Raw genomic sequence first — 26,175 nt, 5'->3', positions numbered from 1 at the left:
TTTGCAACATAAGTGGACGTCTGATTGGCTGCAGAGAGCTGTCGTGTTTCGGAGGTCGTGTCCTAATTTTCTGTTAAAAAGTGGAGAGGGTCGACTTCATGCTGGACTCTGGGGATGTAAATGTTTCTGTGTGTGTGCCGAATACCGAACATGGCACAGGGACGGCTGTAATGGCTTTTGAACGTGTGCTTATGTTTAACATGTGTGTGTCCTTCAACTCAGGCAGTGCAGAAATTATTGTGATTTTATGTGTCATGTGTGTGTGTGTGTGTGTGTGTGTGTGTTGTCCACAGGCGGTTGTGTTGGGGAGCAGCAGTGACAATCTCAGCGAGACCTCCACAGGAGCGCTCCATTAACAACCTGCTGAGACAATCTCCTGCTGCTACACACAGGCACACACAAATAACACGAACACACCGCTTTCCTTCTGTCAAATTGCAGGTCCATTGTAATTTTTCGTGTTCACGACAATTTTGTGTGTTAATCTGCGTTCCAGCTGAGTGTTTGTGTATTTATATGTGCGTGTGTAAGGAAGAGTGTGTGTCCGTGCATCCCAGGAAGCGGTTAACGTTGCTGCGGGAGCTTGTGGTGACTCAATGTTTTCCTCTCCGGAAAATTGGAGTGAATTGCATGTATCGAAAATAAGAGGGAGAAAACGGATTTATAGGAAAGCCAACAACAGAAAAAGCGAGGGAGGAGAGGAAGATAGAGGAGCAGATAAGGAGGAGAGGTTGAGTGAGGTGAGGCAAGAGGCAGATGAGGAGGGAAGGATTGGGGAGGCCAGTCGAATCAAATTTATTTGAAAGGGCTTTTTTTTCATGAAGCAGGTTCGCCCGCAAATTGCTTCACAGACAAAACAAGCAGGTACAGATAGGAAACCAGAGAGACAGAGGGATGGAGGGATGGAGGGGAGGGTGGAGGTGTTTTTCTTACTCTGGTGATGGCGGCATTGGAAGGGAGCTTGCGACGCGGCTTCTTCTTCCTCACTTCCTCTTCTTCGTCATATAGATACTAAAAGAAGGAGACAGAAATGGAGGGAGAGGAAAAAGTGGCAGGCCGGGAAAGAGGAAAAGCAAGAGGACGAGAAAGAGGAGAGGTTAATTCTGGGTTATTACAACTTGGGTTTTAAAGGCTAAAGCTGCCAATATTCTACATTTTTCTCTCTGTCAACAAATCCCATTAAAACACCAAAAACAACAATGAGCTGATCCCACTAACAAGTAAAGTCTGTGAGCCTCCGTTGTTGCACTTGGTGACACGGGCACTGTATATTTTGTAATCCATTCCACAAACAGCACGCTGTCCAGGCGCTGCAGATAAGCACGAGTGCAAATGTAATATATTAATCCACAGCTTCAAACAGTCCCCAACAAATTGAGTAACACTTGATAAATATATCAGTGCCTAGCTGTTTTGAGAAACGTTTGTGAGCCAAACAGACAGGTCAGGGAAGTCAGAGATCCAGACTAAGGCGCTGTTAGTTTTGATCTTTTCATGAGATTTATTAACAATATGAAAAATACAGAATAGCCTTATCTTCATATATCTGGCCACAGTTTCTATCAGTTACGATAACACTGATGTCTGGTATCAGTGACATTGCTTCAACAAGGTCAAACAGCGAGAAACATGAACAGTTGGACGATTTAGTAGGCTACGAACGCACTGACTGTTTATTTAAATTATCTGAACCATTTTATTTCGAGGTACCAGCCAACTCACTGCCTGTTTATCCAGTGATGACCTTCATTATGAGTTTCAGTGTGGCGAGCACTCTACCATAACTGCACTTATAACCTTTCTCCAACTAAATAAGTGTGTATGCAGGATTTTTTAAACACAGGAAAACCAGTTAAAAATAGGCAATAGACTACACTCCCATTGCCAGTCGAAAAGAGCTGTGTACACATTTCTGTTTTTTTACTAGGGTGTCATGCTCAATGTCATCGACACATCGGAAAACAGGCAAGTAAACAGTAGAAAGCAGCATGAAGGCCAGTGAAAATGTTAATATCTCTTGCTTAAGTCTCTCTCATAAACTTGGTAACGACTACATTTGGATGTTTGAGTGCTGCTCTGGCAGAGACAGACATTATTTTGGGGCAAAGGGGCTAAAATCAGCACCTCGACCCAGGTATCATATTTCCATCACTGCCATTCAAAGCCAATCTGAGCTGGAGCTCATAAATACCCATGACTACTGCAGTCATTTGCAGTGTTGGGCAAAAGTAACACTACAAGTAGCAACAGTACGAATTTAACAGCAATGCTCAGTTGTATGGTGGTAACGTCAAATAGCTTTTTAGTAGAGAGATAAATTAATTGACCGAGTAGCGTGGTAGCATTGACAAAAGTTACAAGCTGTTTTTTTTCCAGGAAAAACTCTGTAGTGGGGCGTACTTTTTTCTGTGGAGGTCTGGAAAAAAGTAAGGATAATAAAACTAAGGGTTAAGTACTGACGCCAGTGCCACACCCAAGCATGTATATGTCAGGAAGTACTTTCGCATGACATCACATCCTAATCCTTTAGTATATTCTGCTTGCTGCTCCACTATTGACTTTTCTTGGGAAGAAATCAGGTGTTAGTGGGGTTTTTTGTGCAGTGGGAAAGGTGCTTAAGGTAACTAACAACCTATCAACTGCAATGGACTCTGATCTAGATTCAAGTGCTGCCTTTGATGCTGTGTGGACCACGACATCCTCCTACAACACCAGGGGTTGGTCCCTTTATGGTTCGGTTTTCACCTGAGCAACAGAACACAAAGTATTGCGTACAATAATTCTATGTCTTCCTGCTCCAAAATCAAATAGGGTGTTCCACAGGGATCAGCACTCGGTCCACACTTGTTTTATTTTTACTTGCTGCCTTTTGGTTAAATTTAAAAATACAAACTATAGGGGCGTCGGTGGCTTAGTGGTGGAGCGGGCGCCCCGTGTGCAGGGCTGTTGCCGCAGCGGCCCGGGTTCGAGTCCGGCCTGTGGCCCTTTGCTGCATGTCATCCCCTCTCTCTCTCTCCCCCTTTTCACGCTTGCCTGTCCTGTCCAATAAAGGCAAACAAATCTATCTTCTTGTAACTCTTAGTGATTCCTCCCAGCTGGTTAAATTAATAGCGTGCTTGTTAGAAGTCCATCATTGGATGTGCAATTATTTCCTGCATTTGAATGCACTGAAATGTTGCTTGTTGTTTCTTCTATGCACATTTGGGAGGTAAGCTCTGTTGATACTTTCAAATTCAGGCTAAAGACACATCTTTTTTCTGTTCACCATAATCTCTCCTAATTTGACCTGCTGGGAAACCAATCAACTGACTGTTTTACCTTGTGACAAGAAGGCTTGATACCCAAATCCTGCTACAGTTATACTGTATGGTAAATGGAGTGCACTTGTAAAGCACTTTTCTAGTCTTCTGACCACTCCAAGCGCCTTAACACTACATGTCACATTCACAAACTGGTGGCTGAGTCAATTGTACAAGGTGCCACCTGCTACTCAGTAACCATTCACTTGAATTCACACACCACTGGGACAGCCATCAGGAGCAATTTGGGGTTTGGTATCTTGCTGAAGGATACTTGGACATGCAGGCTGGAGGAGCCGGGGACTGAACTGCTGATCTTCCGATTAGTGGATGACCTGCTCTACCTCTGAGCTACAGAAATTACTAACCTCAACCTTGTTGTCATATTAACATTAGTCTCTGGGGTGGGCATGTTAAATAAACTAAAGTTGAAGTTCAGGTAAAACCAAAAGTAAATACCTGAAATGTCAATAATGATCCCTGATTACCAAAGAAAACTCTGTGTGTTTAAATTTGTTTGAATAACCTTGGTGAGTGTTTAAAACTTGTATGGTTGTCTGACCTCTCATGCTTCCTCACCACTATCTTCTTTTTAGGGATGTTGCCATGGTTCCAGATTTCAGCAATTAACTTGATAACTATAATGTTATTATGGCCAGAACTACCAAAAAAAAAAACCTAATTATAAACCAGCCGTGACCGATTTGCTCTTTTCTCCTTTATTCTTTCACGACTCACTGCTCCAGTCCTGCAGTGGCTCTCCTCACCCCCGTACCATCACCTCCCCTCCCTCCTCTCAGCTTCCCTCCATCCCTCCTTTCAGCCTTTTCAATCCGGCCTCCAAAGCCTTGTTGCTCCCCTCTTATCTCTCTCCGCTGTCTGTTTGCTCCTTTCAAGCTCTCCTCCAATCTCCTCGCCCCAATGGGCGCAGATTCCCCTCGCATCCCCTCGGCACCGTCACCCTTTCTCTCTCATAAGCCGAGAGAGGGAGAGAAGGTGACACAATAAACCCACAAGCTTTCTGTCTGTTTGTGAACTCATCCCTCTGTCATTCAACCTCTGTGACAGGAACGAATGAAGATGGCAGTGGGGTGGCCGCAGACAGAGACCCAATTCACTTTGGATGAGAAAAACACACATTTCCAGGATTTTTCTGTACTTTAAAAACTTATTTTTTGTTTATATGGTGAAAATATTTGCCAAGAAAAACATTATTTGGTACAGCTGATAGGATGGGTTATACTTCACCACTAATCCTGCTCTGAAACTGATGTCTTACTACATGCTGTATTATTAAGATGGTAATGAATATGGGAATTCATCAGAATTCTGGGTATTAAACATGGAAAAATAACTTCTAACTAAGCTTATATACCTTAAAAGGCAAATACTGAGGACATCTTGAAAAATGACCTTAATATTTAAAGTGTAACCAGTATTTTTCCACCTGGACCCTATTTCCCATGTCTACTTTTGAAACTACTCCAGTAAATCTTTTTCGTCAAACCCCATTAAAAGAACATTAATTTTATTATCATAAAACGCACTTTATTTTAAGTCGACAGAAACAAAATAAATCTCGCAACAGCCTTCTTGGTACGTCTCCCCACTGTTCTTAAACCATACATCACAGGACGCATTTCGGACAAATGTGACAACATTGTTTATACTTAGCCAAACACACCTGTCCATGAATAGGGTCGTCGCTGCCTTCCTGTTCTGATGAGTAGCTCTCTTCCTCCTCTTCAGAGTAATTGTCGATGTCTGGAGAGCGATCTGAAGAGACAGAGGACATTAAAGGAGAGGACAGACACAGGCAGACAGAGAGAGAGAGAGAGAGATGTGGCAGGATGATGTGCTTACCAGACATCTTCGCTTTGGGTCCCTCGTGGTCGATGGGCTGGCTGGACAGGGAGTAGACTCTGATCTCAGCGACGGGCACTGAGGCGTCCTTAAGCTGGCTGTGGAGCCCCAGGACCTGGGCCCCCTCACTGGGGTGCTGCATGACCTGGATGCAGAAAAAAGAGGCAATGTTGGAATAATATATCAATGTTAATATCATGATAGCAAGTAAACACTAGCTGGTAACTAGTCTCTAATAAAAAGAGAACACTGTTTCTTTTTTAACACTTTATTTTTAGTGTTTTTACAAAAAATGTTATAAAACAGAATACAAACAGAAATAAATGTACAAAACAATAATAATAATAAAAAGGTCCGGACTGCCCTGTCTCTAAAAAGCTATTCATCCCTGTGACACCACACCAACTGTCTTCTCTTAACACAACTCCTTCTGCCATATTGCCTAAGTACAATGCCATGCATAATCTAGGAATATCATAACCCCAAATTCTAACCAAATGAACATTTACCCAAAACGGCACAATTTCAGGACAGAGTCAAAAGAGAATACTGTTTCATTACTTCTACCATGCTCTTTATGTTCTCAGGACTGCTTGTACTTCGCGCTTCAAATGTCTGTACGGTAACTGGATAAAAAGCATTTGTGTATTCGGCACACTCTGCACAGAATATGTTGCAGAACGACTTGAAACTCAATTATCTTTCTTTCTTCTTTTAAAAGACTTTCAAATCTAAAACGAAAGAATTAGTGTCAGATCCTTACGATTTCAATGTTTTTTAATTTACCTGGTTACAAAACTAGCTCTTGAAAAGAAATAACATAATATGTTTACTTTCTTTAGTATTTAATCACCTGAAAATAAGCATCATTGTGTTTTCAGTGCCCCAGTATGAGCTGTTTATATCAACATAGGGAGTGGGTTCTCATCCACGGAGATTGCCATGTTGCACTGCCATGTTTCTACAGTAGCCCAGAATAGACGAACCAAACACTGGCTCTAGAAAGGGCCATTTGCGCCAGAAAAACACTTATTTTTTAACATGGAACTGCTTTATTTAGTGATTTACCAGTTTTAGTCACTGGGTCTGTTTGTTTTGGAGAGGAAGAAACCTCTGCGGATAATTCGGCTCCTGGTAAATACCTCCTAAGCATCTGGCTCTTAAGTTATCAAAGAAAAAAGGTGAGCACATGTTAGCAGGTGCTGCGCTAGCGGCCCATCTACAACATGCCAAACAGCGTCTGAGAAACACTGATTTGTAAGTAGGTAAAGTAAGTAAAATTAATTCATGAAGCGCTTTTTGCAGACACAGGCCACAAAATGCTTCACAAGGGCAATATAAAACAATCATAGAGACAAAGTGACGATGTGAGCCACAAAGTTAAAAGTGCAAAACTAACAGAACTATCCGGGCACGCACAAGAACAAAGATTTGGAAAATTTAAAAAGTACAGCTCTGGTACATACAAGTTAACTGACCAAACAGGTGTGTCTTTAGCTGGCCTTAAAAAGAAACCACAGAGTCATCAGATCGTAACGGAACAGGCATAGCATTCCAAAATTTAGGTGCTACCGCCGCAAAAGCTCGATCACCACGTGTCTCAAGGCGAGTGCAGACAACAAATGGGGGAGCCTGACCGTGTAATACTCTGTAAGTAAGAATGAGAATTTTGAACTGGATCCTAAACTCAACAGGAAGCCAATGAGGGGATTTTAGTGAAGGGGAAATATGAGAGCATCTATTTGATCAAGTTAGTAGTCTAGTTAGAGAACGAACAGATGAACTCAGTAACATGAAACTGCTTTATTCAGCATTTTTGGCAGTTTTAATCACCTGGTCTGTTTGTTTTGGGGAGGAAGTGACCTCTGCTGATAATTCAGCTCCTGGTAAAAACCTTCTAAACAAAGAACAGTGAAGGAATTCTAACCGGGAGAAGCTTCAGCTGGTTGCAATCTGTAATCCTCACCACTAGATGTCACTAATTCCCCCTGAATCTTATATACTGCTTCTTTAAATATCATCCTTGAAATGCAACCATCCTTTGCTTGACTTTTAATTCCTTTAAATTTTATACCCTTTTGTGTTTCCTGTTTGTAACTATGTGTTTTTAGTGTTTTGTTTCTTAATCTCAATGGGATTCTCGTCGTCAAATAAAAGTCAATAGAGTAACATTTATTGAGAATACAAACAGGCATTTGATGTCACTGATTGACATTGATTTCCAATGTGTTGAATAAGATACGGGTTTCTATCCATATTTTTACAGACATTTTCCCTCACTCTTGATGTGCTCCAATGGTTTGAATTAACTACTGAATTTTACTTAGATAAGATCCATCTGAACGCTAAAATATTAGCATGCATGTGGAATTGACATGGCTTTTAAAAGAAAGACAGTCAGATGCATAAACGTCTACCAGAAATATTTTGGAAAAAGAGGCTTTTTTGAACCGTGGTCCCTTAATACACACAGCAGAGATAAACACAGGACATGATTTAAATGCCATTAGAGAAAGAGGAGGAAGAGGAAGAGAGGCAGACGAGACAAACTGACATAGAGGCTCTGTGGAAACAGAGAAAATGTGGGGGGACGGGTGAGAGAAGAAATGAGGACAGACATGAGGCAGATGTTGAGAGGAGGATGATAATGGAACAAGGAGAAAACAGGAGGCAGAAGATGATAAACAAAAATAGCAGCGAGGGATTAACAAAACCAGAAGCTGTCGCAGACGACACAGAAAACACAAACATGTAAGGCATTTAAAAAAAACGAATTTCTCTGTGCGGCAAACAGCAGCATCACGTCTCCTGTGTGTGCGTGTGTGTGTTTGTGCATCTAACTGAGTGACATCCAGCCTCTCTCAGCAGTCTGGTCACACTCGGAGAGTTAATGAAGTCTGAGCAGCTTATTATGGAGACAGCCTGAGCCACACATTAAAGAGAGACGTTACTGCTGTACATCCTTTCGCTTGGCCGAGATTCAGCTAACCTGCCTCAGATGCTACAGACGCTGCCGGTCGCTCTGTAAAGCTTCACGCAGCTGCTAATTTTAACCAGTCAGAAAGACAATTATGCAAATCTGACAAGGCAAAAATCAAAACGACGCAACATACATATTCAATGAGAAACACTGCTATAAATGTGAAGCGTCTAAATTCACTGCAGGTTCATCTTCTCAAACTCTGCCACTCCTTTTTGAAATCCATTAAAAAGAGCCCACAGAGTTAAACTACTGCGACGACTAATGTAATCCATTATGCTCAAGAACGTGCAGTGAGTTCTTTTTAGAAATATATTTTTCATCACGCAGGTACTGTGATAACAGCGTTCAAATGTGACTTTTTTCCCCCACTTTCCATTACTGCATAGCATTATGTGCTTGTGCTGGCAGCAAGGAAGCAAAATGAAATTGAGGCAGAGCGAGCTGAACTTCTGCAAATGTTAGTTCAATGGATAAACTCAATTATACTGAATGATTCTGCTTATGTAAAGGGTAACTTTGGTGTTTTTCAACCTGGACCATATTTTCCCGTGTTTTTGTGCTTGACTAATGGGAAAAAAATTGGTCCAGTACTGAGTGAGAGAACTGCAGCCAGCAGGAAATAGCAAAATACAACTCACAAAAGCCGTCTTGGTTCGTCTTTCCACTGTGTCAACAATCACCAAGTCTGGTTTGGTTATATAAAAGCCTTAATTCACCCAGTCAGATGTGAAAATATGCTGGTTCTATACATGCTAAAATTCCAGTTTATCTCAATGGAGCCTGGTGGGCTTGGCGATGGTGATTTTGGGGCTATTTGCGGTTAAACAAATAGGATTTTACTCTTAAACAAAAGGGTCTATCTCTGTAGGGATTCTTTCCATACTGTTGTCAGACACTTAGAATGACAATCTGAGCCTGTCAGTGGCAAAAACAAGCACTCTGGAAGTAAATTAACAATGCACATAACATTGCAGCCCTCTCGCTCATTCGCTCAACCAATTTAAAAAAAAACCTGTTGTTCCCATTAAGACTTGGGGTGCTTTCACACCTGCCCTGTTTGGTTCAGTTCAATCAAACTCAAGTTCATTTGCCCCCTAAGTGTGGTTCATTTGGGCAGGTGTGAACACAGCAATCACACTCAGGTGCGCACCAAAACAACCAGACCGAGACCTTCTTGAAGAGGTGGTCGTTGTAGTTGTCCCTCCATTGTGACATTAGAAAGTGTCACATTTATCTTGCAAGTGTGCTCTTCTTCAACGTTTTGTTTACTTCCTGGATTTTTCCCACATGGAAATTCTGACCAATCAAGAGCAGCTTTGTCGTGGAAGGCATTTTATCTGGTCCGCTTGTAAATGCTGCCGTGAGAACACGAACCAACTCTAGGCAATTATGCAACTTTGTAACAAAATGTGTCCCTGATTCGGACCAAAGCAAGACAACTCTAGGTCTGAAAGCACCCTTGGACACATAAACATGGGAAAATGGGGTCCAGCGTGAAAAAAACTCGACTTACCCTTTAAGTCATGTTCAGGAAAATATACAATAAAGTGTTTGTACACGTTTTTTAAAGACATGTTAGTGGAAACGGAGGCAAACAAAAGCTAAAGACTATAGTGATTAATACAGTTATCTTAACACTGTTATCTTTTAAAAGTCTCAGTATAATTAAAGATTATTTCTCAGCATCATAAAACCACATACATGGTAAAAGGAAGAAAAACATTTTATGTGATCTTGCTCACATTTACTTCTTGTAAATAATGCTTCTTCAGTGGTGACTTCATGGCGCACATAAAAATAACAACCAGTCACAACATTAGCTTTAACAACCTACCTCCAACACCGACTTCATATTAAGATTCACAGGTTTCACAGTGACGCTTCAGTGTGCAGAGTTTGCACCCCACTTCCTTTCCTTGTTCTTAAAGTGAGAATACAAACTTTAAAAAGAAGAAATACCACTGTGTCTCTCTCACAAATGACATGTGAATTCATAAGCGATAAAACACACCCTTGCTCAGTTGAGATCACACAGGGTTGTTCAGGTGTGACCAGTAGTTTAAGGTAGTTAATGTTAGAAAACTCTCAGTGGATGATGTGTAATTGATGTTAATGAGTAAATATGGCCATTGTCTGCTTGTGCTACTGTTAAGATGGATTTATTACCCATGCAGGAGAATAACTGGAGTCCTGGTGTAGACACATAACTTCTAACTCTACTTTGCCATGTCTCAATATTGAAAACAGGAGTATCGCTGTGCATTTGCCATGTTAACGTTAATTTATTTATACAGTGTGGTGATCGCTGCAAACACAATGTCTGTAGTGTAGCCTTTTTTGCTTGACGTACATTACTGAAAAGTGCAGCCTTTCTTCTAATTAATTAAAAGGCACATACTATAATCCTTACAAGTTTATAGAGGTTATAGAGGTCCCCAAAACATATCTTTGAAGTTTCTAGCTAAAAATCCACTCCAGTCCAAGATTTCAGCATGCCTATAAACCCCTCTGTTTCAGCCCTGCTCAGAAAAGGCTGTTTCTGTGTCTGTAGCTTTAAATGAAAACGAAATGTATACAAAGTAAAATACAATGTAAAATGCCATAGGCTTGTGCTAATAACGTCAGCACGTTATATTTGTTTGAAAAATGTGTTTAGTATAAGACAGTTGTTTTGTCAGTGAACCTTGTGAGTTGTAATGGAGCCGAATTTACTACTGTTACCTTTGTTAAATGTTGCTGTTGTCCCTGGTTTCATATGAGAAGAGGAAAAGTTTGCTAGCCACTAGGCTAATTTATACAATGTAAAATGCCATAGGCTTGTGCTAATAACGTTAGCATCTTATATTTGTTTGGAATACATGTTTAGTATGGCAGTTGTTTTGTCGGTGAACGTTGAGATTTGTGACGGAGCCAAATTGTGTGCCGTTACCTTTGTTAAATGTTGCTGTTGTCCCTGGTTTTACATAAGAAGAGGAAAAGGTCGCTTGCTGCTAGGCTAATTTATACAATGTAAAATGCCATAGGCTTGTGCTAAAAACACTAGCATGTTGTATATGTTTGGAAAACTTATTTAGTATAAGACAGTTGTTTTGTCAGTGAGTTGTAAAGGAGCCGAATAATGTGCCAATACCTTTGTTAAATGTTTTTGTATTTTGTTTGTTTGTTGTTTTGGATGAAGTAGCGGAGTGAACAGTGTAAACTAATTTGTTTTTGTAAAAGGGGAGGCGTAATAAGCTATGCTTCAGCCTACACCCTTTTCGGTCAAGATCTGTTCATAACGAATGAAATTTGTGTTGAATATGAATACGAAACTTTTCTTTTTTTTACTCAAATGTATCTACAGTATTTATGTTTTCTACTGTGTAGATTTTGAGTTGTGTAAAACTGATGACCGAAATAAACATGTTAAACTAAACTAAACTAAAATGTTGCTGTTGACTCACTTTACAATTCAGCTAACGTTAATATTATTAAAGGATCAGCAAAAGGCCTTATTGTAGTACGACATCAGGATCTCATAATTACAAGATAAAGTGTCAATTTTTTTCAGTGAATGCGATGCGCTTCCGTAAGTTTATGATGTGTCATAGACTTACACGATTAATCAAGAAAAGTCAGCAGATTAATTCATGATAAAAATAAACGTTTGTGCCCTTACAATGCTGTAACCTGACGTACTGATGAGTTGCACCCTGTCTTATAATCTAAGGTGTTAATTAGTGTACATAACCTGACATACAATTTGATATTCATGAGATGTACCATGCAGAATATGTATCATGCACGTATGTATTTTTACATGCATCCACATATTTATGCATAATGCTCTTTCTCTGTTGTTTTCCCTCTGACCTCCCTCCCTTTGTCCTGTCTTGTTGTAGTTAGCTGTGATTTTTCGACTTGTGCTGTGTTTTATTGGTTGTTTGAAAAATCAATAAAAAAGAAAATTACAAAAAAGAAAAATGATCGTTTGTTGCCGCTCTAACCTTAAAACAGCATAAATCGAGGTTTGTTCTACGACTGCAGATAAATATGATGATGTCTAAAAGCAACTGACTCGAGAGCATTATGGGAAATCAGGGCAAATTTAAAAATCTGAGGTTACCATTTGTAGCTGTGCTTTACAGTGTTGATATAACCTGGGTCACTGAGTAACACGTAAATGCTGTAAGAGGGCAGAAGATTGTATTCCCGTGGTTTTCATTTTGAAAACTCAAGTAAGACCTCAAGTTCAGAAGCAAAGCATTTTTTATTTTCAAGCAGGTTCAGCGGTTCATCCTCTCAATACCTGCTGGGTCAGTGGAAACTGCACGTCGTATTAAAGCAGCACCATCAAAATGGCATGTCTTTGTGACTTCTGATAGGAACGTTTGAACTGGAAACCTGAGTGTGTCCCCTACAGCATATTATTTTTCTGACACACACACAGCGCTGGGCAAAGTTCAGACTTTTACTGTGCCTGTGAAGGAAATGAGTTTGAACCTATCATGCGTAAGAGTCTGCATTTGTGTCCTTTGCCCTCTGCGAAGCACAACCTGTCTGCTGAAAGAGCTTCATGAATAAAATTTAAAGTTGTTTTAAATGCAGAGGCAGCCGCAGATAGCCAGCAGGCACCATGAAAGACTGGAGCAACACATTATTTTAGATAAAAAAGCCTTTTCTGTGCAGAGGTGGAATTCACAAGAAGGGTTTCTTTATTCATGCGCTCTATCAGCTCATTGTACTGTTGTTTGTGGTGTAATTTCCTCTTGATAAAAGACTCAGCTGACTGTCGAGAGTGTAAACATCCCCGAGACAAAACCTACTTCTTCATTGAGTCTGTATTTATGTCTTTTTCTGTCTATTTTACGGCGAGCCGGTTTGTTCAAGGTGTTTTACACTGTAAATAAACCTGACTTCACTACGAAAGCCACCAGACATTCATAAAGTCCAAGGACCATCCACATGTGCGCACACACACACAGCATAAATCACACGGCTTTTATAAAGGTTTCATATTGTGAGAGACGGAGAGTTGTGAGGAGCTTTTGGCAGAAGAGGCTAAAATTTAATTGGGAGTTTGATTTATGGCGACATTTATGGTGGCCGAGAAAAGAACGCCGGGACAAAGATCGAGAAATCCGAGGTGGATTTTAAAAGTGCACTCGCTTGAATTGAGTTTGGATGAAGGTTAAATGAAGGTTAGCGCTGAAGAAGTTTTGAAAGGCGCCGCTGCGAATAAAAGTTTCCGAATGATTACAGAGGAATATGGAAGAATAGATTTACATTCTGGTTGATATTAGGTTACAAATCACTTTGTGACGACAGTGAAACAAAGTTAAACAGAGAGTGGACTGGAGCAGGAGGCAGAGGCTGCATGTTTAGGGAAATGAGCCTGTGACCGGTTGTTTGTTGGGTCAACAGCTCATATCAGCTGGGACGCTTATGTTGCTGAAGAGGACGAGACTCTGCTGACTCAACACCTCGCAGCCTTCAAACACGCAGCTTAACCTCCATCTGCTGCTGTGGAGGAGCTGAAAATGCACAAAAATGTACTGAGCAGCTTTAAAGAGGAGCCATTTCTCCACCTATCCTGCAACAGGGTGCAAATGAACTGCCTGTTGGTTGTTTTTCTTGTTATAGATTTTAACCAAATGAAACAATAGCAGTATCTTGTGTCAGATGAAATCCAAAGTTTTGTTTGTAGCTGCAATTCCGCTTTATGGTAAAGTGGATCCTCTTGAAATGAGGACAGTTAAGTCAAATTTAAAACTGAAATAATGTGTCGCTAATCCTCAATAGGCATGTCACCACAGAGACATGAAATAGTTGACCAACTGTTAGTCGACGAGAAAGGTTATTAGACAGCAAGATTTCATTGGTCGCTTAGTCGCAAGATAAACAAACAAATGTGAAACTCTATTAGGAGCTGCACCTTGTCAAAATAAATCAAAACCTATATGATTGGACCATGTGGGAATTTAATTTGAAAGGACAGACACAGGAAATGGTCAGGTTAATTTCCAGGGCTGGTACCTGCGGTTATTCCACAGGCTAGTTAATAACATGTCAGGCAGGAAATCCAAAGTGTGGGATCATTTTGAGAAGGTGAAGGACGAACCCAAGGTGATATGTAAACTCATCTTCATTGGTCGACTACAAACATGACGTATCATCTGAAACATGGAAGTAGCTACATGCCCATTAGCCCACAGCGTCATTAACAGGCGGCTTGCTCAGTGTGTGACGTGCACTTGTAGATAAAATATAGGCCTATATTAATGAAGGTTCATTAGTACGGTTTTGTATTTCTCTGTAATGTAGCACAGTGTTAACAATGTTACTGATACTATTCTTTCTCACACCTTCAACTCAAACCATTGTGTTGCCCCGCCCAAAATATATAATTTAATAATTAAATTAATATCGTAAACATGCAGGTGCCTAGTCGACTAATGGCCTTAAATGGTGACTATGGGTCGACTGGGAGAATTCTTAGTCGGGGGAAACCCTAGTTAATACCAATATCAGTGGTATTTCTTTAGGGAGTAAAGCTTTGAAGGCATTCTGGGGGACAGAAGTGATACCATCTGAAACTTAAGTAAATAAGAAGGGAACGGGGAAAGACTTCTGGAAGGCACTGAACAGTGAGAGGTTCAGTAAGGACATTTTCTTTCAAACTTCCATGTTGGATTTCAGTGTAACATCACTTAAGAGCTGAATCGAGCTGTAATACCTCGGCCATGTTGATGAGTCCCAGAGCCAGGGTCTTGTAGCCCAGGATGGTTCGGTTCTTGTATCGCTTCCGTCGCTGCAGCATGATCTGAAGCTTGTTGGCGTCCCTCTTCAGGAAGTGTGGGTACTGTGGGCACAAAATACACACATGAGCAAACATATGCACAGAACAGCTGACAGGTGGGTGACTTGCTAAACGGGTTCAGATGCAAACTGATATAGCGATGACATTTGTGTTTCCCAGGTCATGATAATCAGGCCAATCGTTGCATAAAGCACTCACACCCGCTGACCTGTCTTTGGCGTCCTGAAGTGTCGAGCCACTTAGTCACATCCTTGCTATGACATAACCCTTCATTAAGAATCTCACCGGCTGCACTATAAATGGAACAAAAACCGACTCCTGTAACAATGTTCAAAGCCATGAAATCACTCTGCTGCTTGGTTTTAATAGGCTTCCTCTCCACAGTGCCGCTGCTGTAGAAAGTTAAATGTATAATGTATAATGTCTGGCTCACTGCGCTCGCTAAGATCCAGAGAGAAGAACTCCCTGACCTTTTAGCAGCATTTAGAAACATGGAAATTGGAAAGGATGATTTAGAGCAGAAGAAACCCTGCTGGGAATTACATTAACCGTGCTCGGCCTGAAAGCACAGAGGTACTGAACGTAAAACGCTGTACGAGTGTTGATGCATGTCTGGGTCTGATGTTTATTACATGCACAGTTTAATCTCTGCACCTCTGCAACCAAAATAAACATCCTTCATGTTTATGGATCAAGACTGTAGAAACACAAAGTTGGAAAATTAAAAGGGGTACTATTTTGCTTTGCATATTTTCTGCCATATACATTTAAATGTTACAATGTTGGAAATGTATATTAAACACGGAAAGTTTCTACTAATGAAGTAAACATGCATAAAATATTCCTTATGAGCAAAAACCTTTGGCTTCAAACCATTCTGAATGCTGTTTCAATTTTTTTTGTCTACTTCCAAGACAAGCTGACATCAATTCGTGACAGATTTCTTTATATGGTCATCTGTCTCAGGCACTCTATAGCCTACACTGCTACATGAAGCTACAAGCTAACGTCAGGGAAACATGTAATCTTGGCTGTCAGTGTTTTAAATTTCTTCCTAATTTCAGAACATATTCCTACCAGAACATGTCCAGTTGAGTTTAGAAGCTTTTATTGTTGATTTTATCGGAATAGATTGCTGCTATACAGTTATTTCTTGGCAGTCTGTACACTGCTACATGTAGCTACATGCTAACATCATGGAAATATATAATTTTGGTTGTCAATGTTGTTAATTTCTTCCCAATTTCAGATCATATTCCTGTTGGAACATTTCCAGTTCTGTTTAAGAGCATTTATTGTAGTTTTTTTTTAATGAAAAAGTGCCACTACACAGTCATTCCCTGGCAGCCAGCACACTGCTACATGTAGCTACATGCTTACATCAAAGAAACATGTAATCTTAGTTGTCGATGTTGTTAATTTCTCCCTGATTTTGGATTATATTCCCATTGGTGCATTACTGGTTGTTTAGAAGCTTTCATTATTGATTTGTAACAAGAAAGAGTACCGCTACAAACAATCATTCCCACATTGCCACTATACTGCTACATGTAGCTACATGGTAATGTCAGGGAAAGTTGTAATCTTGGTTGTTGGTGTTTTAAATTTCTTCCTAATTTCGTAACATATTGCCCCCAAACATGTCGTGTTGCGTTTAGAAGCTTTTATTGTTGATCTTATCGGAGGAAAGTGCTGCTATACAGTTATTCCCTGGCAGCCAGCACAATGCTACTTGTAGCTACATGCTAACATGATGAAATTATATAATTTTGGTTGCTGATCTCCCCAATTTCGGATCTTAATACTGCTGGAACATTTCCAGTTTTGTTTAAAAGCATTTATTGTGTTGGGATTTTTTTTCAATGAAAAAGTGCCACAACACAGTTGTCCCCTGGCCAGCACACTGCTACATGTAGCTATTTGCTAACATCAGGGAAATATATAATATTGGTTCTTGATGTTGTTAATTTCTCCCTAAATTTGGATTATATTCCTGCTGGTGCATTACCGGTTGTTTAGAAGTCTTCATTGTTGATTTGTAATGAGAAAATGTGCTGCTAAACACATTCATTCCCAAACTGCCACAATACTGCTACATGTAGCTACATGCTAACATGCAGAAATCAATCTTGGTTGCCAATGTTGTTAATTTCTCACGCATCACAAATTTCACATCATATTCCTGCTGGACCATGTATGGTTGTATTTAGAAGGTTTTTTTGGTGATTTTTCACTGCAGAAAGTATCGCTATACTCTGTTACAGTTATTCCCTGGCTGCAATGACAAAGATTTCAAGATGCGTGAGACCAAGAAACACTGATCAATCACAGGGTGAATACATCTGTTCCAGCACAGAAAGTATGAGGAAACTAAAATGAGTAAAATACAGTGTTTTTTGTTGTTGTTGTTTTTAAACAATTAAAGCATGTAAACATGGGTTTTGGGTTTCTACTACAACAAGAATGACCCTGAAAAATGAGCAAAGCAGGGCCTCTTTAAATATATCATTACAGGGTCAAGCTAAAAATTTCATTACTGAAACATATTATGAAAAACTCATTTGCGTTCCTTTTACCTAATTGGAAAACAGGCCCTCCAGGGCCTCGTGGCATTTCTGTTTCATTATTATGGCCCAAAATTCATTTGTGGCGGCTTGTGACAATTCAATTTGTTCTTTTGTGATAAATTGCACCAACATTTTACTAAACGAATGACACTGAAAACAGTACAAAAGACACGCACATCCCAATGTCCAATGGAGTGGATGCTGGACCAAAGAAATGTCTGGCAAAGTAGAAAACAAATAAGCCTCCACACCAAGCAGCTCCCGTTTAGAGGGATTTTAATGCAGAGTGACGTTTCAAGCCTACAGCTTTTCCTCAGACCTAATGAAATTCCTATCAGCTTCAGTGGTTTTTAGTGCTAATTAGCAAATGCTAACATGTTAAGAAGATGATACACATTGTAAATATTATACCTGCTTAATATCAGCATGTTGGCATGCTAGTAAAGCCCCTGTCCCTGAGCTGCTAGCATGGTTCTTTACTCTTCTTCTTCTATTTTTGTTAAAATAAAATCTAAAAGGACATATTCCAAAAAACAAGTGGTTAGTTTTAGCTTAAAGATGGTGCTGAGCACTACATGAGAAGATTAAAACTAAGCTACTGTAATAACAAGGACATTTTTGTGAAAAACAAGACTTTATTTGACTTCTGTTCATCAAGTTGTTTATGTATCTGTATCCGCCAATATTCGCCTTGTTGACTCCCATTGGCTTATTGGCAATAAGATGATATTCGGCGATGGCAGTGGCTGATGTTTTACTGTTGTATCGCATCGGTTTTGCTCCGGGCTAACAGCTTCCCGCCATCATGTGGGTCATAGCAAATGTGTTTGGAATGAGCATATATCTTTCCCTGGACGCCTTCGGGACAAAAGAACGCAGTAAAATCATTATTGACCCATCCGAGGACACACTATATTGTTTCAGAAGAAGAGAAGAAGAAGATATACTTTATGAATCCCTGAGGGGAAATTCAATTTTTTCTCTCGGTCATCATATACACACAGGCCTGAAATACACACACGCAGGACCTATACGCGCATTACATGGAGAGCTGTCGGGGCCACCCGAGTGCCCTTCGAGTTGGGGATTCGTTGCCTTGCTCAAGGGCACTTGAGTCGGGGACTTATCCTGACGACCCTCCGGTTCCCACCCCAAGTCCCTATGGACTGAGCTACTGCCCCCCCAAACAATGCTACATTGTGAGCAACAAATCTGTGTTGAAATCAGCAGAAGGAGAGCTAAGTTGCTAAGTTGTTATTTTAAACATTGGTATCAGCCTAGAATTTCACAATCGGTGTCTCCCTATTATGTATTTTATTATTTTTGTCAGAAAACCGTGGTGATTTAATCGGCATGCATTCATTCACTTTGACTACTTTGCTCAGAAGCCCTGCCCCCAATAATTTACAATAGTTCAGCTTGACATCTCTTAACTTTGCATCATTTATCTGTTGTGACATTTCCACCTTTATTGAAGTTATGTTTGGCAATGTCTGTTGGGTAAAAAAAAAAAAGCATGATAAAGTTTTTGTTATCTTTTGACAGACAGGTACCTGACCTCTCTGAACTTTCGTCTTTACCTGCAGGGAGAAGGTGAGCTGCAGGTCGGTCTCTGTCAGCCCCGCTGAGGACAGCAGGATCTCGTTGGAGCGCAGGATCCGCTTGGAGCCCTGAGTAGGCGACAGGAAGAGGAGAGAGAGAGAGAAAGAGAAAAGACAAAAGAGAGAACGTCATGAGAGCAGGGGAAAGTAGAGGAGATTATTGTTAGCATGCCCCGGCTAACTCCAGCAGAGTTGAAACAACGAACCCTCATCAACCACATGCAGAGAAGAGAAGCGTAGGACGGAAAGGAGGTTGAGACAGAGGGAGGTGAAGACAAGGAAACTGACGGATAGGAGGGAGCCGGGAGGGAAGATTGAGCAAGTGGCGGCAGCAGCAGCGTGGAAAAAGAATTAAAACCGCTTAGATTGTATTATTTGCCAGAAACAGCAGAGAATTTATTGGTTACTTAGATAGAAAACAAGATGGAGATGGCGAAGAGTGAAAACAAGCCAAGGAGCAGAAACTGGGAGTGGAGCCACAGCATTAAAAGGGAATTTAGACATCTTAAATTGGATTGTGTTGAAAACTACAAGGAATCTGTTGTTTTTCTTCAATTATGGACAAGATGGAGACGACGTGGAGTGCACGAAAAGTGCAACAGAGCAGGGGAGGTGAAGAAATACAGATGAATACACTAAATATGGATGAAGTGAGCTGATACACTCTTAATTTCTGCATCCTAACTGTGTTTGTGGAATGACAACATAATAAATCAAACAAAAAATACCATATTTTTTAAGGTTATTCATGTCAAAGGGATGGTTCAGATCATTTAAAGATGGGTTGTATAAGACACTTATCCATAGTCAGTATATTACCTACAGTAGATGTCAGTCAGTACGACCCCAGTTTGGAGAAGCAGACTAAAATGCCAACACAGAAGCTAAGCAATTTCCTGCTGTAAAAAGGTCAGCAGCAAAATGTGTTTTAGCCAAAATCCTTATCAGTGTAAGTGCACAATATATTTAGAATATTTTCACTGCTTTACCTTGCCACCAGACAGCGATTTCTGACGGGGAACAGAAGTTGTGACATTGCTCTCTTCAAAGCCAGACTCCATTGAGAAAACAGCACTTAAACATCACTGAACACAGGTGTTTCTGGTCTACCACTGCCTTGATCGATTAGTTAGTTTGGATTCACTTAAGTCACAGAGTAACACAAACTGACTGATTGAGGCAGTGGTAGATCAGTGACTCCTGTGTTCAGCAAGCTAAAATCATCGTTTTTGTCATTGGAGTCTGGTGGCTTTGACAAGAGCATAGATAGGAAGCTGAAGCAGAAGGAGCTGTCTGAGTGAGTGAGAATATTTGGTTGGACTCCAGCCTGCTTTTCCAAACTGGTGGCATGCCGACTGACATCTCCATCCATCCATTTATCCAAAGCCGGGTCGCAGGGGCAGACGTCCCTCTCCCCAGTGACGCTTTCCAGCTCCTCATGGGGGACCCCAAGGCGTTCCCAGGCCAGACTAGATATACAATCCCTCCGGCATGTTCTGAGTCTGCCCTGGGGCCTCCTACCAGTGGGAGGCGACCAGGAGGCATCCTGATCAGATGCCCGAACCACCTCAACTGACCCCTTTCAGCGTGAAGGAGCAGCAGCTCCCTCCAGATGTCCGAGCTCCTTACCCTATCTCTAAGGCTGAGCCCAGCCACCCCACGGAGGAAACTCATTTCCACTGCTTGTATCTGCAGTCTCATTCTTTCGGTCACTACCCAGAGCTCATGACCATAGGTGAGGGTTCGGACGTAGATGGACCAGTAAATCGAAAACTACGCCTTCTGGCTCAGCTCCCTCTTCACCACGACAGTCTGGCACAGCGCCGCAGACGCTGCGCCAAACCACTGATCCATCTCACGCTCCATTCTACCCTTACTCGTGAACAAGACCCCAAGATACTTGAACTTGAACTGACTGGCATCTGCCATACGTTATACCCTGTCTATGGATAGGTACCTTATACTACCCCACTTCAAAAAATCAGAACTATCCCTTTAATTTGGCTCCATCTGCTGTTACAAAGACATTACATGATAACAAATTCAATACTGGACTTCTAATAATCAGAAACCAAAGCTTCAACATTCCTGATCCTCTCAAGTGAAGGCAAGAAGTCATTTAGAGTACAACGCTGTGGAGGAGTTGCACAAGTATTTTGGCTGTAAACAGAGAGGAGGAGGTGTGTCCAGATCCAATAACCTGACTCAACAAAACAATGAACGACTCCTACAAAAACGGAAACTTTGAAGGAAAAAAAAAGCTCATTTTGTGGTGTATTGAGCAGCATTTCAACATCTACTGCTCTTCTGGTTTGGCTCACTTAGAGTAAGGGAAATTCTTTGAGTCCTTAAATACAATTTTGCTGATTTAAGCTAAAGAAATAAGTTCTTTAATTAAAGCTGCTGACTAAGTCACTGATGAGGCGTTTTTTATTTCCTGGAAAGTTTAATCAGACATTACAAACATTAACTTTGACCTATACTATGTTCTATACTCATTCAGGTGTTTTCATTGGCTTCTACATATATTTAAACAACATTATCTTTCTGATTGGATTATATTTCCATGTTCAAAAGTCTGGTTTGGTGAATGAGATTTAATCAATTTTAGCAGCTCTGGTTTTACAGTTACCATTTTGAACCTATCCCTTCCACTGCTGCTGCCCATTTCATTGCCTGACTGTAGAGATATCACATACCTGCAGTTTGACGGCGATGACCACAGAGGTGAGGTCTTTATCCAGCTCCTTCAGCATGATCAGCTTCTTCAGAGTCAGGTTGAACAGCCTGTGGACAAGACACAAGGACACTTAGATTGAATGACATCATAGCCCCCTGCCCCTACTCCAACTCTCTTAGACCTCTTGGATACTCAGAACAATGTCTCTTAACTGTCCCATGATCGATCTGGTGGGTAAGGGAGATCGTGCCTTTGCGGTAGCTGCTTCAAAGCTTTGGAATAGCCTTCCACTCTCAATCAAATGCTCCCTCTACCTTGACACTTTTAAGACAAATGGTAAGATGCACATGTTCGCAGTGGTCTTTGGTTACTCCTAATGTTTTGATATTTTAGTATTTTATAAGCTTTTCACATATGTAATTGCTCATTGTTCCAGTAATGACTGAGAGTGCTGCAGCCGGTAGAACATTTGCACTGTCAATTTATGTCCACTAAAAGTGCTTGATTCGCCACTGACAGGCTCAGATTGTTTGACAACATTATGGAAAGGATCCCTACAGAGACAGACCATTTTGTTTAAGAGTAAGATCCTTTTTGTTTAACCAGAAACAGCCCCATAATCGCCATCACCAGTTGCACCAGACTCCATTAAAATAAACAGTCATTTTAGCGTGTATAGAGTCAGCAGATCATCGCTGTCCGATGAAAAACATGTATCTCCACTTTTGATGATTTTGACTTTCTACGCCTTTTGATGGACACCCAATGGAGATACGTGTTGAATAGATGAAGTAATAAAACATCTTTCCATTGGTCATTTAGATACCCAACGCTAACGGTTGCTAGGGAATAATATGGACACTCTATGCACTGTAGAAAGTCAAAATCGTCAAAAGTGGAGATACAGGTTTTTCATCGGACAGCAATGATATTTAACAGTGTTTATTTCAACCAAACCGGAGTTGGTGATTGTCGGAACAGTGGAAACTAGACAAACTAAGACAGGTTTACTTTGTTTCTGTTGATTTTAAATGAAGTGTGTGTACGATAATAAAATTACCGTTTATTTAAATGGAGTCTGGTGGGTTTGGAAGACACAAAAAAGAGACCAGGTTGAAAATACAAAACTTAAACTTTAACGAGCTGTAAGCCAAAAAAGGCGCTCAGCATCTTTGCACGCAATAGAAACCGACACCTACTCAGATTTTTGAGCTCTTTATTTCCCTACTTATACAATTCCCTGTCAAAAACAGTAACTCTGCCTGGAAAGTGCAAAATGGATGAGAAGCTGTCAAGAGGTGGGGGAAAGCTTCACGGTGAACTTTTAATTCAAAGACAGCAGAAACAAACATCTTCACAATGAGGTGCGGATTGATGACAAGCTCTGAAAACATTTTTCTTTTAATATTTGGTGTTTGTCGTTGATTGATGATGCATGAGCAGAGCCTTGCTGAAGAGTTAGTGCATATTTATAGATATATTTTTACCTATTTTAATATTATATTACATTTTCTATTGTGAATTTTTCAATTTTATATTATGGCTCTTGACTTATGCATTGTATTCATCGTTATGCAACAAAACACAAGACAAATGCCTTGTACATGCAAACCTACTTGGCACTTAAACTATTGTTATGCCTTAAAAACAGTGTTAAAGGCAAAAAATAAAGAAGCAGCATGTGTCAACCTCTTTCTGCTTCATCTTCACATTCTGACTCTCCAGTGAAGCATCAAATAAAAGCAAAACCAAAATGAAAAGTGACACCTGAAGAGGTTTTTAGTGCAACTTTGTGTTTTTTCTGATGAAAAACTGTTAAAAAAAGATTCAATTACGCCCCCGACGGGACTGAAAGTGGTTTGCTTTTTTCGTATAAGGGTCCTTTTTTCTAACTGATGCCGACACTTACGTCAGCACACACAAAACGTACAAAATCATGCTGAATGTCTTCAATTTGAGGAAAAAAAGCTTGTGTAAGTACAATTTGCGGCTCAGCTACAAGTTCCCAACTGTTTCACACACGTAAAAATGCACTAAAGTTACACACACAGATAAACAATTGTTCAAAAACACAGAGACACAGACAAGAAGCACTCAAAGAACTGAAATGAAATTGGAGAAAAGACACACACACACACCCAAACAGCAGCTGTGCAGCCAGTGGTCAGTCTGTTCAATAATTCACCTCCAGGGCTTTAGAGACAGAAAGTAAACCACTAAAATAGACCCGCAGGGGCCGCCGGGAGGGATTCAGAGAGGTAGCGAGAAAACAAAGGAAAAATGCAGAGATACAGATAGCATATTATATGAAAGAATGGCATGCAGGAAAACATGAAAAGACAGACAGGCTGACAAAGAGAAGAAAGAGACAGAGAGGGGAGATAGAGAAAAATGACAAACACAAAAGTGATGAATACAGACAAGAAAAAAACAAGCAAGCAGTCAGACAATGAAGGAAAAAAAGAGACATGAAAATTGAGGGACATATCGAGAGGGAGAATAGAGATGTGAGGATGAAAGAGGCTGACACAAAGAGATGAACTGTCTGACATTGCAAATGTAAAAAGAAAAAGTGACTTCTTTTACAGGACAAGATTATTTTATTCAGAGGAGAGGAGAGAAAAATGTAACACTGATTCTACAGTGTTCCTATTATGCTTCTAATACTGTGCGATAACGCGCAATAGGACATTTAACTGCACGGCTCATGCAACCAGTAACAGCTGAAGAAAACCAATGAATTTGCAAGAGCAAAAAAAATCTGAACATAGGGACAACAATTTGTACATTTCTGATTGTTTAAAGTGATTTAGAAAATGAATAAAAAATGAAATACATAAATAAATCTATAGCCATATTTCCTCATCAATGCCTCTGCACAGAATCAGGAAGAGGAGAAATAATAGAGGAAAATAGGAAGACATTACGTTAGACAAAAGGTTAGGGATACATAGGACAAATATGTACTGCCTTTGCCAAAAAAGACACCCAATTAACCATTTAATTGTTTACATCCACGTCTACTAGATTCTTATGCAGCCATGACAGCTGACAATGCTTCAAATATGGATGTTGTTGCAAAGAAGCTACAAATTCTAAAACGTGGATGCTTCACTCACAACTTCCCCCTGAGAGAAGATCTATACAATCAGCACAGTTTCAAGATGGATACCCAAGATGAGTGTCACCAACTCAGTATCTGATCAAATGTCTCCCCTTCTGTTCAGATATGACGTTGAAAATGGCCAGAAAGTGTATTTGCACATGATGATGTCACAGCGATGCTGACTTAGACATTTGTGTGAAATTTTGTAGGAACTAGTGTCTGAATTCTTGAATTACAGCCAAAAACATGTCTTTGAGGTCACAGTGATCTTGACCTTTGACCACCAAATTCTAATCCATTCATTGTTGAGTCCAAGTGGACGTTTGTGCCAAATTTGAAGAAATTCCCTTAAGGTGTTCTTGAGATATCGCGTTCATGACAAGAATGGGACAGATGGACAGACATTTGTACGTAACGTACAGGTGGGCAACCTGAAAACATAATGCCTCCAGCTTTGGCTATCACCGGCACGGAGGAATAAAAATGTCAACATTTTCAGGGTCAAACTTTTTAACTGTGAAGATTTGTGCTGCTTTTCTGTGTTTAAAAACATCTTTAAAGCAATAGGTTTTATTATAGGTTCCCAGTGAATAACAGCAGCAATATGAAGGTGTCACCTTGGTATCAGTTAACATTTTCAGTGTTTCCCACAGAATTTAAATCTAGGTTTTGCTGTAGGTGCCTTTGTGATCATTCTGTGTCCCCTCTCTAAACTGGGAGGTTACTACGGGCTGTTGAATGCAGTGCAGGTGGAAGTCTTCATGCTTTTTTTGTTTCCACGGCTGGAGTTTGTTTGGTTTGTAGTTGTGAGGCGGATCATTGATCAGTCAATCAGTTTGTGGTTGGATTAGTTGATCAATTCAAATCAATTAATTAGATCAGAGGAGGTGCTGCTGCCGAGGCGAGTGACAGCAAACTTTTAGACCCAGCGCTGGGCCATGGGATGCACGGTTTCCATGGTAATATAGCCAGTTTCATCTAAAGTAGGGCTGCAACTACCAATTATTTTCATTGGAATAATCTGTCGATCATTTTTCTGATTCATCCATTAATCATTTAGTCTATAAAATGTCAAAAACTGTAACAAGAGTTAATCACAATTTCCAAGAACCCAAAGTGACATCTTTTTTTTTTCTTTTCTTTTTTTAAAGATATTTTTTGGGCTTTTTGGCCTTTAATGGATAGGACAGGCTAGTGTGAAAGGGGGAGAGAGAGAGGGAGTGACATGCAGCAAAGGGCCACAGGCTGGAGTCGAACCCGGACCGCTGCCGCAACAG

The 26,175-nt window shown here is 40.5% G+C and overlaps 1 protein-coding gene across 1 annotated transcript in view; it reads right to left on the bottom strand.

The window, feature by feature from the left end:
- The window catches only part of LOC126403765 (phosphofurin acidic cluster sorting protein 1-like), a 110,799-nt gene that overhangs the window by 29,952 nt on the left and 54,672 nt on the right, over positions 1 to 26,175 (bottom strand). Inside the window, exons 2-7 of the mRNA XM_050066527.1 lie at positions 21,812 to 21,899; positions 19,092 to 19,181; positions 14,861 to 14,986; positions 5,163 to 5,307; positions 4,984 to 5,075; positions 934 to 1,011 (exon numbers count right to left, since the gene is read on the bottom strand). Of these exons, the coding sequence (XP_049922484.1) occupies positions 934 to 1,011; positions 4,984 to 5,075; positions 5,163 to 5,307; positions 14,861 to 14,986; positions 19,092 to 19,181; positions 21,812 to 21,899 (619 nt within the window). The remainder of the gene's footprint in view (positions 1 to 933; positions 1,012 to 4,983; positions 5,076 to 5,162; positions 5,308 to 14,860; positions 14,987 to 19,091; positions 19,182 to 21,811; positions 21,900 to 26,175) is intronic.

The sequence above is a fragment of the Epinephelus moara genome, chromosome 17 (assembly GCF_006386435.1).
Source record: "Epinephelus moara isolate mb chromosome 17, YSFRI_EMoa_1.0, whole genome shotgun sequence".
Taxonomy (NCBI): Eukaryota; Metazoa; Chordata; class Actinopteri; order Perciformes; family Serranidae; genus Epinephelus; species Epinephelus moara.
This window is presented reverse-complemented; position numbering and strand designations above follow the sequence as displayed.